The sequence below is a fragment of the Mus musculus genome, chromosome 7 (assembly GCF_000001635.26).
Source record: "Mus musculus strain C57BL/6J chromosome 7, GRCm38.p6 C57BL/6J".
NCBI classification, from domain to species: domain Eukaryota; kingdom Metazoa; phylum Chordata; class Mammalia; order Rodentia; family Muridae; genus Mus; species Mus musculus.
The window spans coordinates 21,257,620-21,274,923 of record NC_000073.6 but is presented as its reverse complement, the minus strand read 5'-3'; the positions used below and the strand labels follow the sequence as shown (position 1 = coordinate 21,274,923).

The following is a 17,304-nucleotide window of genomic DNA, read 5'->3' as shown; positions in this document are numbered from 1 at the left end:
CTTTTCCTCTCTAACTTTTCTTTACTACTGAGTGTTGGTTGGAAATATTGTGGTGAAAAAGGTGTTGGAAGGGTAGTAGATAGTACAATCCAACGAAGTACAACAAACTAATGCTGAGATATAAGGGTATACAGAGATTAACAGGCAGAGATCAGTGTTATAGGATACACTGAACTGATTAAACTGAACTTAGAAAATACACTTTTTCTTTTCGGTGTGTGGACATGTTCAAGCACAGATTTGAGGAAGGCAGAGTACAATTGTAGGATTTTGTTCTCTCCACTAGGTAGGACCTGGGATTATCATTTCTAAGTTGTGAGTGCTTTAGCTGCTGAGCTGTCTTGCTGATTCTTATTATGGCCAGTGTTATGATCAAGACTTGGTGCTGTGGGATTGTCAGTTTTATTGTTGGTAGAGGTCTGTGAAAATGTACATGAAGAGTCTCAGTATTAATTTCATAACTCAGTGCGAATCTATCCTTAATATCGAACATACAAACTGTTGGTTCCTATTCTATTATTTCAAGCTCTTTCAATATAGCTGATATTGATGATTTCCGACATCCCAAATTGGAAGTGAAGAGTTAAGTGTGTTGGATAAATTTTTCAGTGTGGGCCTCGAGAGATGGCTCAGCAGGTTGGAAGCCTGGCCACATTTACATTGGATCAGAGCTTGATTCTGAGAACCTATCTTTGTAGGCTTATAACTGTTTGTAACTCCAGCTCTAGGGGTATGACACCTGTTCTCCTTAAGAGGAGGGAATCCCCACAAATACATACATACCCAATACGCATGAAGAAAAAAATGAATGCTAAAATATTCTTTGTTCACAGAAGTAAGTACCACAAGTCAGATTATAAGTCTCATCACACTGAAAGCTATAACCACTCCAGATATTTATCTTGTGGTCTTTCTTGCCTTGGTCATTCTCAGGTAGCTGAAAATATTAGATGCTTGATTTTAATCTTCTGAGAAAATAATTTTGTGATTGAGAAAGCCACTGACAGATGGAGTGACAACTTTGCCTCCTCGTTGTTCGGATATATATTGTCTCCTGTCTGATTGGTAGGTGTTTGTGATGACTGGAAAACAATTTCACCATGGCCCAGAGTGAAGTCTTTCAGGAGAAGATCTCCAGTGTGGATCCTGGGTTCCTCCCTGGTCCTGAGACTTTAAATCGCTTAAGGATTCTGAGTGTGACCTGTTTCTGCCTCTTTTCCTATTTATTCTCCATATGCTCAGCAGATTGTACTGCTCTAGAAAGCACAAAGTTATGTTGTTCAGTGCTTGACTCTCACCTCAGTAGGGCCCAAGGTAGCTAAGCATATATCTCCTAACTAAAGTGGAATGACATGCAATATATTTACCGTATATAAAATGTTCATCCTTGAAAACATTTAATTAGAGCAATGCATCCTCATTTGTTCCCATAGAGAAATGTAGAGAGGGATTCTGTTCTTATCCAAAGTTTGAAGTATTAACTAAGAAAGAGCAAGAGTATCAGGTTGATCAGGACCATTTAACACATTAAACTGTTTAGTGAAAATTGGTTGCATCAGTTTCAGTCCAGCCTGCAGCAGAATGCAGTTATATACAGGAGAACAGAGGATGGTGAATAACTTCACTTACCATGTCAGTCAGATTCCAACCAGAAATCATTTCACATCAACAAATGAGTATAGCTTTATTCTTTTAAAATTACAGCAGTGAGCACCACACCTTATTCATACAAAATGTTGAAAACATATATATGGAATAAAGTACTTAACGGTATTAGTGAAGATGTCTTCTGTATTTGGCAGTATTTAGGGGCTCTTGCTTTCAACATTTGAAGAGCACAGAACAAGGATCTTTAGGATCTCTGAAGATCAACAGTAAGGGGCAGATACTGGGGAAGACTGCAGCCAGAACCTCACTGACAAGCCTTATGAAGAGACGAGAATGTATAGAAAAGGCATGAAAGATGATACAAATACAATTTAGAAGATAAAAGCTAACAAATGTGACCACCAGCATCAGGATAGTATGGGTTGCTCTGGTCTCAGCTTGGCCTCTGGCGTCCTGATTGGGAGTGAGGATGTGCTGCATTCGCTGGCGATGTCTATGGAGGAGAAGTACCATGGAGACACTGGTCCAGACCATGATGCTCATGAATGTGGCATCATGGGAAAACTGCAAGAAGACCATGCCTACAATGAATCCAGAAGTGGAACAGAACAAGTTGCTTTTAGAGTCAGTGTTATTGTCTGTTATCTGTGGACCAGTGACCTTAATTGGAATATGGATGTTACTTAAGACACTGAAAAACCAACAACTGTAGCAAGAATAATTCGCAAAATTTGGGACACTTGCTCTGAGTATAAGTTTACCTTTACCTCTATTAACAGGAACAAGAGTGACAAACTGATGGACACTCAGGACACAGGTGGAACACAAATTTGTGCTTCTTGCCACCATGTGACTGAAGAATTCTAATTTACATTTGAGTTCAGTTGGAGGAGTTTTGCGAGCAAAAGCACTCATGTTGTTTGGAAATATAGTGAGGAATAGAGTCAAGGCATTGGCCACAGCCATGTGGCTTAAAATCACCTGTCTGGGTCTCTGTTTAGAACCAGTCAAGACTGGAGAGAAATTATGGACAAACAGAAAGACATTGGCCACGGTCCCAATCCCAAACTGACAAAGCAAAATGATCTGAAGAGCCACTTCCTCAGTGGTTTTCATGGATTTACCATGAGCAGACATGGATAGGCCTTTATTCAACCCTGGAGTGATGATTAGGTAGGACGACACTACTCTCCTCGGGTCTCTGTTTTATTGTCTACACTTACCAATTGATTTGAGACAATTTCTTCACTTGATAAGTGAGACACTATTCTATCACATTACAGGCAAATTGCCTGAAAAACAATGAATGTATAAAAACTCAAATAAAATTTTATACTGATTTTATTACTCCTGCCTCCATGTAAATTTTGTATTGCAACTACATCTTTATTGGTCCAGTAGGTCAAGAGCACAATAACACACATTTTAACACACCAAGGTCTTTGCATATGAATACAGACAGTAAAGAGTCTACTATGAGTCTGTGATTCCATCATCAGAATTCAATACAATTAGGAGGGAGGAAAGGCTTCAATTGGGATGTAACTAAATCAATAACAAACAAAAGAATATATAAATGCAACATAAAAATAATTAACTGAATTTCCTTATGTTATAGTAACATATTAAAAATAGTATGTATGGGAACAATATAATATTGCACACAATAATGAAGTTGTGTAACCGAATTCAGTTGTAGAAAATTGAGTTGTTGGCTTTTGAGAAAATTTCATACTACTCATCCTAAAAAATTTTTAAAAACACCAAATATTTCTGATAAAGCCACCTGTGTTGTAATCACACAGATGAACATAGGCTTACATATGTGTCCTCCATACGAAAAAAAAAAACACTTACTAAAAAGTTCCATTTATTCATAATTTTACTGATCATAATTTTTGTTCTAAAATGTGAGGTGCCAGAGTCTTACCTGCATCATCTGCAGATTCCCTCCAAAATTATTAACACAATCCCTTTGCAGTAATATAATATAATATAATATAATATAATATAATATAATATAATCCCAATACCCTTTGCAAGCTGATGCTTAGTCTGCACTTTACTTGTTTATATGTTTTCTATGGGAACACAAGGGCCTCCATCCACCAGGTATAATTCATTATCTCACATACATGTTACACTGAATGCTGTTTTCTCCTGAGTACTAATCTAGGACACAGACATTTCTTTGACATGAAAGCAAAATATTAACCTATTTAAGTTAACCTTAAGACTTCAGAAAGAAAGAATGTTTCATGTTGGCTTCAGAGGACAATTTTCACTGAAGAGAAAAGAATTTTAAGAAGAAGTCTATGGTAGATGAATCCCACCTTCTGAGCCTCAGTCAGGATGAAGATGCTCATCTGAAAACCAGCTGCAGAGCACAGCTCCTATAGAAGCATATTTCCTAGTGCCTGGATTCAGGAACTTCTCTGTGTCACTCTTTGCCTGAGAAAGAATGCAATGAAATTCAGAATGGTTTCTTATTCTCCATGCAATGCTGTAAAGGTAACCCAACAAAGTCCTAGTTTCCAGTCTCATAAAATAATAGGGCACCGGGGCATGACATCCTTCAGAGAGTTTATTATTGTGTCATCTGTGGCGTCCGCACATTTGTCTGCATGGTGTCTTTGGGATACCTCCAATGAAGGGAAAATCATTTATCCCCAGAGCAAATCTCCATTCCTTTCTGATGCTTACTGATGATGTCTAGGAGTTTGTTAGATGTTAATCAGTACCTGGGCAGAAGTTAGGGAAGGGTTTTCATGTTTCCTTTGGGAGAATCTAAGTTTTGAATTGAGTTTGTCATCAGATGTGAATTGGGGCGCTCCAGGGTAGAATAAGGGACTCATTATGTGAGTTTCTACAGAGTACTTTCCTCCCTACTATTTCACTCTTGCAAAATTATTCTGACACCAAGTCCTCCCAGAAAACTGGCAATGTGTCATTCAGATTCTGTAATTTCCCTGGAAGTTGCTTCATTCTTACTTTTCCCATGTTTGACCCAGGACATTTATAAATGACGAATTTATTAACTGAAGCTGGTTTTTCCCACCTGAATCCTGGGGTTATTCCCATATCCACTTGTTTTCAGGAAGATCATAACTTGTTTTCTGATATACTCATGAATCCTTATCACAGGTCTAATATACTTTGATAGTATTTAGAGAATCTCATTTGTAGTTAAGTAATCCTAGATATACATGCAAAGATATGGATTGAGCAATCATTAAGAAATAGATAGCTCCAACTCATGTCTGCTCTAGGTATAATAAAAAACTAGGGATTTAGTTTTGATTTTCAGTGATGAAAAGTAAAAATTCTGATTATAAATCTAAGAATTGTATGTTCTAAACATTTATTGATACTCAAGCCTGCAACAAATATTGACTCAGGCACAAAGGACATATACTTAAATGTGTGAGAAATATCATTGCACAATATTTTTACAAATGAAATTTCCAGTACTCAAAAGGGATATATGTGGAAATAGGACAAAAAGAAAGAATAACTGGTCATTAATTGCTTAGATACCTTATGGTTGTCTAGGACAAGCACATATCCATAATTTCTACTGTGAAATTTATATTGGCTAATTGACAATTACATATCATTTATTAGCCTAATAAATAATTATATTGAAATAACCTTCAAATTCAGGAATTTGTAAGAGTCACGGCATGATGAAAAATGAGGAGGTAGAAAACAGTCTTATAAAGGATGAAAGGCTATAATGGAACATGAAGAGTTAGATTTGGGTGTGTGTAAGAGAGAAAGTAGACCAAGAAATATGGAGAAGAATAACTCCGACTAAGTGTCTTTTGAAAAACTATACAGACACTTGCTGCTATTGGGGCTTCCTGTAATACATTCACTTGCATATTTCAACGGAGTTTTAATAAATCAGCACTATACTAGTTGGACAGTCCCCCACGTAGACATCTCATGATAACTAATGTAAGCTTCTTTGATTTTTATTTTTTGTAATTTCTTTTTATTTGGGTATGAGTAATTATTTTGGATATTTTCTTTATCTATATTGTACATTTTATACCCTTTCTTGGTCCCCACCCCGGAAACCCTCTATCCCATCCTCCCTCCCCCTGCTTTTATGAGGATGTTCCTCCACCTACCCACCCACTCCGACCCCTCAGACCTCAGTTTCCCTACACTGGAGCATCTATCGAGCTTTCATAGGACTGAGAACTACTCCTCTCACTGATGCATGACAAGGACATCCTCTGCAACTTATGTACCTGGAGCTTTGTGTACTCCTTTGTTGATGGGTTAGTCCCTGGGAGCCCTTGGGGGACCAGTTGGTTGATGTTATTCTCACTGTGGGGTTGCAATCCCCTTCAACTCCTTTGGTCCTTTCTCTAACTTCCCTATTGAGGACCCTGTGTTTAGTCCAATGGATGGTTGTTAGCATTCATCTCTGTATTTGTAAGGCTCTGGCAGGGTCTCTCACATATTATCCTTCGTAGGGCTGGATTTGTGGAATGATATTGTGTAAATTTGGTTTTGTCATGGATCATCTTGGTTTCTCCATCTATGGAAATTGAGAGTTTTGCTGGGTATAGTAGCCTCGGCTGGCATTTTTGTTCTCTTAGGGTCTGTATGACATCTGTCCAGGATCTTCTGGCTTTTATAGTCTCTGGTGAAAAGTCTGGTGTAATTCTGATAGGTCTGCCTTCATATGTTACCTGACCTTTTCCCCTTACTGATTTTAATATGCTTTCTTTGTGTGTGTGTGTGTGTATTTGGTGTTTTGATTATTATGTGATGGGAACAATTTCTTTTCTGGTCCAATCTATTTGGGGTCCTGTAGACTTCTTTTATGTTTTTGGGCTTCTCTTTGTTTAGGTTAGGGTATCCAGGGCTTGCTCTGTTGGAGAACTGGGTTCTGATGATGCCAAATAGCCTTGGATTCTCTTGCTTAGGTTCTTTTGCTTTTCTCTCACTATTTGGTTATCTCTGGTGTTAGCTGGTCTTGCTGTCTCTGACTGGAGCTTGTCCTTCTTCTACACTGTGAGTCTGTGATCTTAGGTGTATTTCATCACTCCTGGGAGAACAGTTCTCTCCTGGCAGGATTTGGGTATGGAGAGCTGTGACACAGGGTTAGTTACAGGTTGTAGATAGAAACAGTAAGGGTCCTGTCCACCTTTGATGTGTTAGTTTTTGTTTTATCTTATTAGAAATAGTTTTAATTTTTATTGATTTTTTTATGAACATTCATCATTTCATTATTTTCCCATCGAAGCCTGTTAGTTTCATAATGATCTGGATCAGAGGGAAAATGTTTAGAAACTTAGAGGAAAAGAGAGAGAAGAAACTGTTATCAAGATCTACTGTGTTAGAAAAATGCTATTTTTAATAAAAATAAAATAGAAAGTGAACATGAAGCATGACTTGAGATATATTGGAGAGAGAAGAGAAATGACAGAAAATTAGTGGTGTATATATAGTTTAGATTCATTGTTTATGTAAGCTTTTCTATGAATAGAAAACAAAACTTGTATATTACTTCTCAACTTTATGATGTAAAACCTTGCTTTGCAGCAGTGCCTGGAATCATAACACTTACTAAGAAGGGGTAGGCTTCAAACATGAGAAAGCCTTTCACCATACCTTTCACATGGTAGGATCACAGGCATGTGGTGTTGCTCCATTTTCTATATTTCTTGATATTGTTAATGTGGTAAATTTCTTTCAATTTTTGGGTCATACTCAGCTCACTCATCAAACTCTTTGCACATCGACTGTCTCAGCCTTACACACCCAACTATAGATTATCTTCTGTTTCCATAAAATACATCCCTCTTCAGAGTATGGCCTTCCCCACAATGTGACTAACTTACGAGGTACCAAATCATTTAAAAACTGAATATATTTACCATTAAATATCACTTATAATAGGCCACACCCCCCCAAAAAAAACCAGTGGAATTTGTTTCTGCCTTCATCCTACTATGCTGGGGCATTTTTAGTATCTTAGTTCATTTCACTTGCTTCAAAAGCACCATGAATAAAGTGACCAAGGAAAAAGAGTTCACTTGGTTTGCAGGTTATATCAATCACCAGGGGACACCAAGGGATGAAGCCAGAACAGGAACGTGAACTCAGCCACTGAAGAAGGATGAGAAGCTTGACTTACTGGCTTGTTCCCCACGACTTGCTCAGCATATTTCTTATACTATCCAGACCACATTCCCGGGTGAGCACTTCCCCATTGACAAGGAACTACCATATCGACTATTATCAAGAAAATGCTCTACAGACTTGACTACAGGTACTTTGATGAAAACATTTTCCCAATTGAGGTTAGTCTTCCAGAAAAGTGTATCTTCTATTCTTTTGACACAGAACTAGCAAAAATGGTTGGGCTTAATCTTGCAAAGGTTATGTGAATTCGGCTGCAATCCCTGTGGGTTCATATCTATGTTCCCTGCCCTGTTGTGTCCAGGAAACATTGTTTCATAAAATTCTGCTCACCACAAATTCTATGAAGAATTAAGCTGTGGTGGGAGAGGTATGCTATCCACATTGTAGTGCTGAGTGAGCATACCAAACTCATTTCATGCAGAGTGACCAGCTGAGCGTTCCTGTGTTAATGAACATCGAAGCTTCTCTGATGAGGGCTGAGAGATGCACTGATCTGCAGGTGTAGAAATTACTCGTCAAGAAATGTTTCAATTCTCGGTCCATTAAGGGAAACATTAGTACTGGGTTCGCTCCTAGTACCCATCTGCCCACAGAACATATAAACAGTGACATTTATGAGTTTTAGCTTGTGGACAGGGTCTGTGGCCTAATAAGAAAGTAGTTGGTCTCTCCAAAAACATTTTTTCTATGTTTTACTTCTTCAATCTTTTAAAATAATTCTGTCTTTATCTCCCTCCTGGTCTGCCCTCTGACTATTCTTCATCTCATGCCTTGTCCCCCTTCTCTAAAAGGATGTCTCCACCTCTACCCTCCCCACTCTCTGGGGCCTCAAGTCTCTCCAGGTTTAGGGGCATCTTCTTTCACTTAGTCCAGATTACACAGTACTCTGCTGTATATACATGTTGGGTGCCTCACATAAGCTGGTATATACTGCCGGGTTGGTGGCTCAGTGTCTGAGTCATCTCTGTGGTCCAGGTTAGTTGAGACTGCTGGTCTTCCTATAGGGTTGCCCTCCTCCTCAGCTTCTTCCAGCTTTAATCAATGGATAGATCTCATCAAGCCCATAATTGCTGAACATGTCAGGGTTCACAGAAGGATGGTATTGCTGAGTCCTTTTCTCCTGCAGTACTGTATGTGGCACCTTTAAAGAATGATTTCCACTTGACTTTTCAACCTGTTTCTATACCACCTATGGACAGATGGGCGGCATACAAATCTTCAAAGTAAGTGCCAGTTTGATTTCTTCATGTTCTGTGTGTTTAGTATGTGCTGTCTTCAGCCACCAAGTTTTGGAGAATTACCAGCACCAGGGGTAATAGCCTGTGAGTTTTGATTGTGGCTTAGATAGTGCTTTGGGAGTTAATTGGCAAGCAACTAGAAAAAGAAATCACCTAAACCTGAAAGAGAAGTTTAAACACTTCTGTAAGGCAAAGCACACTGTCAGTAGGACAAAAAGGCCACCAAAAGAATGGGAAAAGATCTTTAACAATCCTACATCTAATAGAGGGCTAAAATTCAATATATACAAAGAACTGAATAAGTTAGACTACAGAAAATCAAATAACCCTATTAAAAATTGGATACAAGGCTAAACAAAGAATTTTCAACTGAGGAATATCAAATGGATGAGAAGCACCTAAAGAAATGTTCAACATCCTTAGTCATCAGGGAAATGCAAATCAAAACAGCCCTGAGATTCCACTTCACACCATTCAGAAAGTCTAAAATAAAAAACTCAGGTGATAGCAGATGCTGGCAAGGATGCGGAGAAAGGGGAACACTCCCTCATTGCTGGTGGGATTGCAAGCTGATACAATCACTCTGGAAATCAGTTTGGTAGTTCCTCAGAAAATTGGACATAGTACTACCTGAGGACCCAGCAATACCACTCCTGGGCATATACCCAGAGGATGCTCAAACTTATAATAAGGACACATTCTCCACTATTTTTATAGCAGCCTTTTTTTTCTTTTCTTTTTTTTTAACTAGGTATTTTCCTCATTTACATTTTCAATGCTATCCCAAAGGTCCCCCATACCCACCCCACCCCCCAATCCTCTACCTACCCACTCCCCCTTTTTGGCCCTGGCATTCCCCTGTACTGAGGCATATAAAGTTTGCAAGTCCAATGGGCCTCTCTTTGCAGTGATGGCCGACTAGGCCATCTTTTGATACATATGCAGCTAAAGACAAGAGCTCCCGGGTACTGGTTAGTTCATATTGTTGTTCCACCTATAGGGTTGCAGTTCCCTTTAGCTCCTTGGGTAATTTCTCTAGCTCCTCCATTGGGGGCCGTGTGACCCATCCAATAGCTGACTGTGATCATCCACTTCTGTGTTTATAGCAGCCTTTTATAAAAGCCTGGAGCTGGAAAGAACCCAGATGTCCCTCAACAGAGATATGGATACAGTAAATGTACATTTACACAATGGAGTACTACTCAGGTAGTTAAAAAGGATGAATTAATGAAATTCTTAGGCGAATGGATAGAACTAGAAAATATCCTCAGTGAGATTACTCCATTTCAAAAGAACAAAAGTGTTATGTACTCACTGATAAGTGGATACTAGCCTAAAAGCTCCAAATAACCAAGATAAAATTCACATACCACAGGAATCTCAAGAAGAAGGAAGACCAAAGTGTGGGTGCTTCAGTCTTTCTTAGAAGGAGAATAAAATACTCACAGGAGCAAATATGAAGATAGAGTAGAGCAGAGGCTGAAGGAAAGGCCATCCAGACTCTGACCCATCTGAGGATTCATCCCATATACAGTTAGTTACAAAACCCAGACCCTATTGTGGATGCCAAGAAGTGCATGCTGAAAGGAGCCTGATATGGCTGTCTCCTGAGAGACCCTGCCAGAGCCTTACAAATACAGAGATGAATGCTAACAACCATCCATTGGACTAAACACAGGGTCCTCAATAGGGAAGTTAGAGAAAGGACCAAAGGAGTTGAAGGGGATTGCAACCCCACAGTGAGAATAACATCAACCAACTGGTCCCCCAAGGGCTCCCAGGGACTAACCCATCAACAAAGGAGTACACAAAGCTCCAGGTACATAAGTTGCAGAGGATGTCCTTGTCATGCATCAGTGAGAGGAGTAGTTCTCAGTCCTATGAAAGCTCGATAGATGCTCCAGTGTAGGGAAACTGAGGTCTGAGGGGTCGGAGTGGGTGGGTAGGTGGAGGAACATCCTCATAAAAGCAGGGGGAGGGAGGATGGGATAGAGGGTTTCCGGGGTGGGGACCAAGAAAGGGTATAAAATGTACAATATAGATAAAGAAAATATCCAAAATAATTACTCATACCCAAATAAAAAGAAATTACAAAAAATAAAAATCAAAGAAGCTTACATTAGTTATCATGAGATGTCTACGTGGGGGACTGTCCAACTAGTATAGTGCTGATTTATTAAAACTCCGTTGAAATATGCAAGTGAATGTATTACAGGAAGCCCCAATAGCAGCAAGTGTCTGTATAGTTTTTCAAAAGACACTTAGTCGGAGTTATTCTTCTCCATATTTCTTGGTCTACTTTCTCTCTTACACACACCCAAATCTAACTCTTCATGTTCCATTATAGCCTTTCATCCTTTATAAGACTGTTTTCTACCTCCTCATTTTTCATCATGCCGTGACTCTTACAAATTCCTGAATTTGAAGGTTATTTCAATATAATTATTTATTAGGCTAATAAATGATATGTAATTGTCAATTAGCCAATATAAATTTCACAGTAGAAATTATGGATATGTGCTTGTCCTAGACAACCATAAGGTATCTAAGCAATTAATGACCAGTTATTCTTTCTTTTTGTCCTATTTCCACATATATCCCTTTTGAGTACTGGTAATTTCATTTGTAAAAATATTGTGCAATGATATTTCTCACACATTTAAGTATATGTCCTTTGTGCCTGAGTCAATATTTGTTGCAGGCTTGAGTATCAATAAATGTTTAGAACATACAATTCTTAGATTTATAATCAGAATTTTTACTTTTCATCACTGAAAATCAAAACTAAATCCCTAGTTTTTTATTATACCTAGAGCAGACATGAGTTGGAGCTATCTATTTCTTAATGATTGCTCAATCCATATCTTTGCATGTATATCTAGGATTACTTAACTACAAATGAGATTCTCTAAATACTATCAAAGTATATTAGACCTGTGATAAGGATTCATGAGTATATCAGAAAACAAGTCATGATCTTCCTGAAAACAAGTGGATATGGGAATAACCCCAGGATTCAGGTGGGAAAAACCAGCTTCAGTTAATAAATTCGTCATTTATAAATGTCCTGGGTCAAACATGGGAAAAGTAAGAATGAAGCAACTTCCAGGGAAATTACAGAATCTGAATGACACATTGCCAGTTTTCTGGGAGGACTTGGTGTCAGAATAATTTTGCAAGAGTGAAATAGTAGGGAGGAAAGTACTCTATAGAAACTCACATAATGAGTCCCTTGTTCTACCCTGGAGCGCCCCAATTCACATCTGACCACGTGATAAATTCAGAACTTAGATTCTCCCGAAGGAAACATGAAAACCCTTCCCTAACTTTTGCCCAGGTACTCATTAACATCTAACAAACTCCTAGACATCATCAGTAAGCATCAGAAAGGAATGGAGATTTGCTCTGGGGATAAATGATTTTCCCTCATTGGAGGTATCCCAAAGACACCATGCAGACAAATATGCGAACGCCACAGATGACACAATAATAAACTCTCTGAAGGATGTCATGCCCCGGTGCCCTATTATTTTATGAGACTGGAAACTAGGACTTTGTTGGGTTACCTTTACAGCATTGCATGGAGAATAAGAAACCATTCTGAATTTCATTGCATTCTTTCTCAGGCAAAGAGTGACACAGAGAAGTTCCTGAATCCAGGCACTAGGAAATATGCTTCTATAGGAGCTGTGCTCTGCAGCTGGTTTTCAGATGAGCATCTTCATCCTGAATGAGGCTCAGAAGGTGGGATTCATCTATCATAGACTTCTGCTTAAAATTCTTTTCTCTTCAGTGAAAATTGTCCTCTGAAGCCAACATGAAACATTCTTTCTTTCTGAAGTCTGAAGGTTAACTTAAATAGGTTAACATTTTGCTTTCATGTCAAAGAAATGTTTGTGTCCTAGGATAGTACTCAGGAGAAAACAGCATTCAGTGTAACATGTATGTGAGATAATGAATTATACCTTGTGGATGGAGGCCCTTGTGTTCCTATAGAAAACATATAAACAAGTAAAGTGCAGACTAAGCATCAGCTTGCAAAGGGTATTGGGATTATATTATATTATATTATATTACTGCAAAGGGATTGTGTTAATAATATGGGAGGGAATCTGCAGATGATGCAGGTAAGACTCTGGCACCTCACATTTAGAACAAAAATTATGATCAGTAAAATTATGAATAAATGAAACTTGTTAGCAAGTGTTTTTTTTTTTTCGTATGGAGAACACATATGTTAGCCTATGTTCATGTGTGTGATTACAACACAGGTGGCTTTATCAGAAGTATTTGGTGGTTTTTTTTTTTAATTTAGAGGATAAGTAGTATGAAATTTTCTCAAAAGCCAACAACTTAATTTTCTACAACTGAATTCAGTTACATAACTTTATTATTGAGTGCAATATTATATTGTTCCCATACATACTATTTTTAATATGTTACTATAACATAAGAAATTCAATTAATTATTTTTACATTGCATTTATATATTCTTTTATTTGTTATTGATTTAGTTACATCCCAATTGAAGCCTTTCCTCCCTCCTAATTGTATTGAATTCTGATGATGGAATCACAGACTCATAGTAGACTCTTTACTGTCTGTATTCATATGCAAAGACCTTGGTGTGTTAAAATGTGTGTTATTGTGCTCTTGACCTCTTGCGCGCGCTCAACAGGCCAGGAAGAACGACGCTGCTACAGGATCCTTCTGCACACGTTTATTCAGTCCTGTTTCTTCTTTCTCTATATTTCCCTTGTTTATATCTCCCCCGAACCCTGGGCCTCTCACTCTTTTTATACTCTCTCTCATCCACGCACTGCAGGCCATGCCCCCTCGCCAGTCACAAGGCTTCAGCTAATCAGGGCAGCAGGGGCAAATCTCCACCAAATTGGATTCACCTGTATCCTGGTACACCTGCGCAGCACTCAAGATGTTTGTGTCTTATATGAGGAAGTCAGGTGCAAGTCATATGACTTAGCTGCAGTCCCTGGCGCCTTTAGGACTGCCGCCACACCCGCTCCCCACATTGACCTACTGGACCAATAAAGATGTAGTTGCAATACAAAATTTACATGGAGGCAGGAGTAATAAAATCAGTATAAAATTTTATTTGAGTTTTTATACATTCATTGTTTTTCAGGCAATTTGCCTGTAATGTGATAGAATAGTGTCTCACTTATCAAGTGAAGAAATTGTCACAAATCAATTGGTAAGTGTGGACAATAAAACAGAGACCCGAGGAGAGTAGTGTCCTACCTAATCATCACTCCAGGGTTGAATAAAGGCCTCTCCATGTCTGTTCATGGTAAATCCGTGAAAACCACTGAGGAAGTGGCTCTTCAGATCCTCTTGCTTTGCCAGTTTGGGGTTGGGACCCTGGCCAATGTCTTTCTGTTTGTCCATAATTTCTCTCCAGTCTTGACTGGTTCTAAACAGAGACCCAGACAGGTGATTTTAAGCCACATGGCTGTGGCCAATGCCTTGACTCTATTCCTCACTACATTTCCAAACAACATGATGGCTTTTGGTCCCAAAACTCCTCCAACTGAACTCAAATGTAAATTAGAATTCTTCAGTCACATAGTGGCAAGAAGCACAAATTTGTGTTCCACCTGTGTCCTGAGTGTCCATCAGTTTGTCACTCTGGTTCCTGTTAATAGAGGTAAAGGTAAACTCATACTCAGAGTAAGTGTCCCAAATTTTGCGAATTATTCTTGCTACAGTTGTTGGTTTTTCAGTGTCTTAAGTAACATCCATATTCCAATTAAGGTCACTGGTCCACAGATAATAGACAATAACACTGACTCTAAAAGCAACTTGTTCTGTTCCACTTCTGGATTCATTGTAGGCATTGTCTTCTTGCAGTTTTCCCATGATGCCACATTCATGAGCATCATGGTCTGGACCAGTGTCTCCATGGTACTTCTCCTCCATAGACATCGCCAGCGAATGCAGCACATCCTCACTCCCAATCAGAACCCCAGAGGCCAAGCTGAGACCAGAGAAAACCGTACTATCCTGATGCTGGTGGTCACATTTGTTAGCTTTTATCTTCTAAATTTTATTTGTATCATCTTTCATGCCTTTTCTATACATTCTCTTCTCTTCATGAGGCTTGTCAGTGAGGTTCTGGCTGCAGTCTTCCCCAGTATCTGCACTTTAGTGTTGATCTTCAGAGATCCTAAAGATCCTTGTTCTGTGCTCTTCAAATGTTGAAAACAAGAGCCCCTAAATACTGCCAAATACAGAAGACATCTTCACTAATACCGTTAAGTACTTTATTCCATATATATGTTTTCAACATTTTGTATGAATAAGGTGTGGTGCTCACTGCTGTAATTTTAAAAGAATAAAGCTATACTCATTTGTTGATGTGAAATGATTTCTGGTTGGAATCTGACTGACATGGTAAGTGAAGTTATTCACCATCCTCTGTTCTCCTGTATATAACTGCATTCTGCTGCAGGCTGGACTGAAACTGATGCAACCAATTTTCACTAAACAGTTTAATGTGTTAAATGGCCCTCATCAACCTGATACTCTTGCTCGTTCTTAGTTAATATTTCAAACTTTGGATAAGAACAGAATACCTCTCTATATTTCTCTATCTGAACAAATGAGGATGCATTGCTCTAATTAAATGTTTTCAAGGATGAACATTTTATATACGGTAAATATATTGCATGTCATTCCACTTTAGTTAGGAGATATATGCTTAGCTACCTTGGGCCCTACTGAGGTGAGAGTCAAGCACTGAACAACATAACTTTGTGCTTTCTAGAGCAGTACAATCTGCTGAGCATATCAAGAATAAATAGGAAAAGAGGCAGAAACAGGTCACACTCAGAATCCTTAAGCGATTTAAAGTCTCAGGACCAGGGAGGAACCAGGGATCCACACTGGAGATCTTCTCCTGAAAGACTTCACTCTGGGCCATGGTGAAATTGTTTTCCAGTCATCACAAACACCTACCAATCAGACAGGAGACAATATATAACCGAACAACGAGGAGGCAAAGTTGTCACTCCATCTGTCAGTGGCTTTCTCAATCACAAAATTATTTTCTCAGAAGATTAAAATCAAGCATCTAATATTTTCAGCTATCTGAGAATGACCAAGGCAAGAAAGACCACAAGATAAATATCTGGAGTGGTTATAGCTGTCAGTGTGATGAAACTTATAATCTGATTTGTGGTACTTACTTCTGTGAACAAAGAATATTTTAGCATTCATTTTTTTGTTCATGCGTATTGGTTATGTATGTATTTGTGGGGATTCCCTCCTCTTAAGGAGAATAGGTGTCATACCACTAGAGCTGGAGTTACAAACAGTTATAAGCCTACAAAGATAGGTTCTCAGAATCAAGCTCTGATCCAATGTAAATGTGGCCAGGCTTCCAACCTGCTGAGCCATCTCTCGAGGCCCACACTGAAAAATTTATCCAACACACTTAACTCTTCACTTCCAATTTGGGATGTCGGAAATCATCAATATCAGCTATATTGAAAGAGCTTGAAATAATAGAATAGGAACCAACAGTTTGTATGTTCGATATTAAGGATAGATTCGCACTGAGTTATGAAATTAATACTGAGACTCTTCATGTACATTTTCACAGACCTCTACCAACAATAAAACTGACAATCCCACAGCACCAAGTCTTGATCATAACACTGGCCATAATAAGAATCAGCAAGACAGCTCAGCAGTTAAAGCACTCACAACTTAGAAATGATTATCCAAGGTCCCACCTAGTGGAGAGAACAAAATCCTACAATTGTACTCTGCCTTCCTCAAATCTGTGCTTGAACATGTCCACACACCGAAAAGAAAAAGTGTATTTTCTAAGTTCAGTTTAATCAGTTCAGTGTATCCTATAACACTGATCTCTGCCTGTTAATCTCTGTATACCCTTATATCTAAGCCTTAGTTTGTTGTACTTCATTGGATTGTACTATCTACTACCCTTCCAACACCTTTTTCACCACAATATTTCCAACCAACACTCAGTAGTAAAGAAAAGTTAGAGAGGAAAAGGTGTGTAGACCTCTGATGTTGGTTTTGGTAAGTCCAAAATCTATCATCATGATATCTCTAACCAGAAGTCAAACAAGACAGCCAAACAACAATTCATCAATAGCAAAATCAGGAGCAGGTACAGCAGCAAAGGGAACTGACAGCAGCAGGCAAAGCAGGAGCCACCACAGGCCATCTTGGGGATCTCACACAAATACCTTCTCAAGATTCTCAAGAATTCCAAACAAAAACTGTCTGCAGCTGGAAAAAAATC

General features: G+C 38.7%; 2 protein-coding genes across 2 annotated transcripts; one reads left to right on the top strand and one right to left on the bottom strand.

Moving 5' to 3' along the window:
- Positions 1 to 1,821: 1,821 nt before the first annotated feature.
- Positions 1,822 to 2,745, bottom strand: Vmn1r125 (vomeronasal 1 receptor 125). The gene has a single exon (NM_001166740.1). The coding sequence runs from the start codon at positions 2,743 to 2,745 to the stop codon at positions 1,822 to 1,824; it is 924 nt and encodes a 307-aa protein (NP_001160212.1).
- An 11,561-nt stretch (positions 2,746 to 14,306) lies between these two features.
- On the top strand, positions 14,307 to 15,230 carry Vmn1r124 (vomeronasal 1 receptor 124). Its single transcript, NM_001166757.1, has one exon. It carries the CDS (start codon positions 14,307 to 14,309, stop codon positions 15,228 to 15,230), a length of 924 nt encoding a protein of 307 aa, NP_001160229.1.
- The last annotated feature ends 2,074 nt before the right edge of the window (positions 15,231 to 17,304 follow it).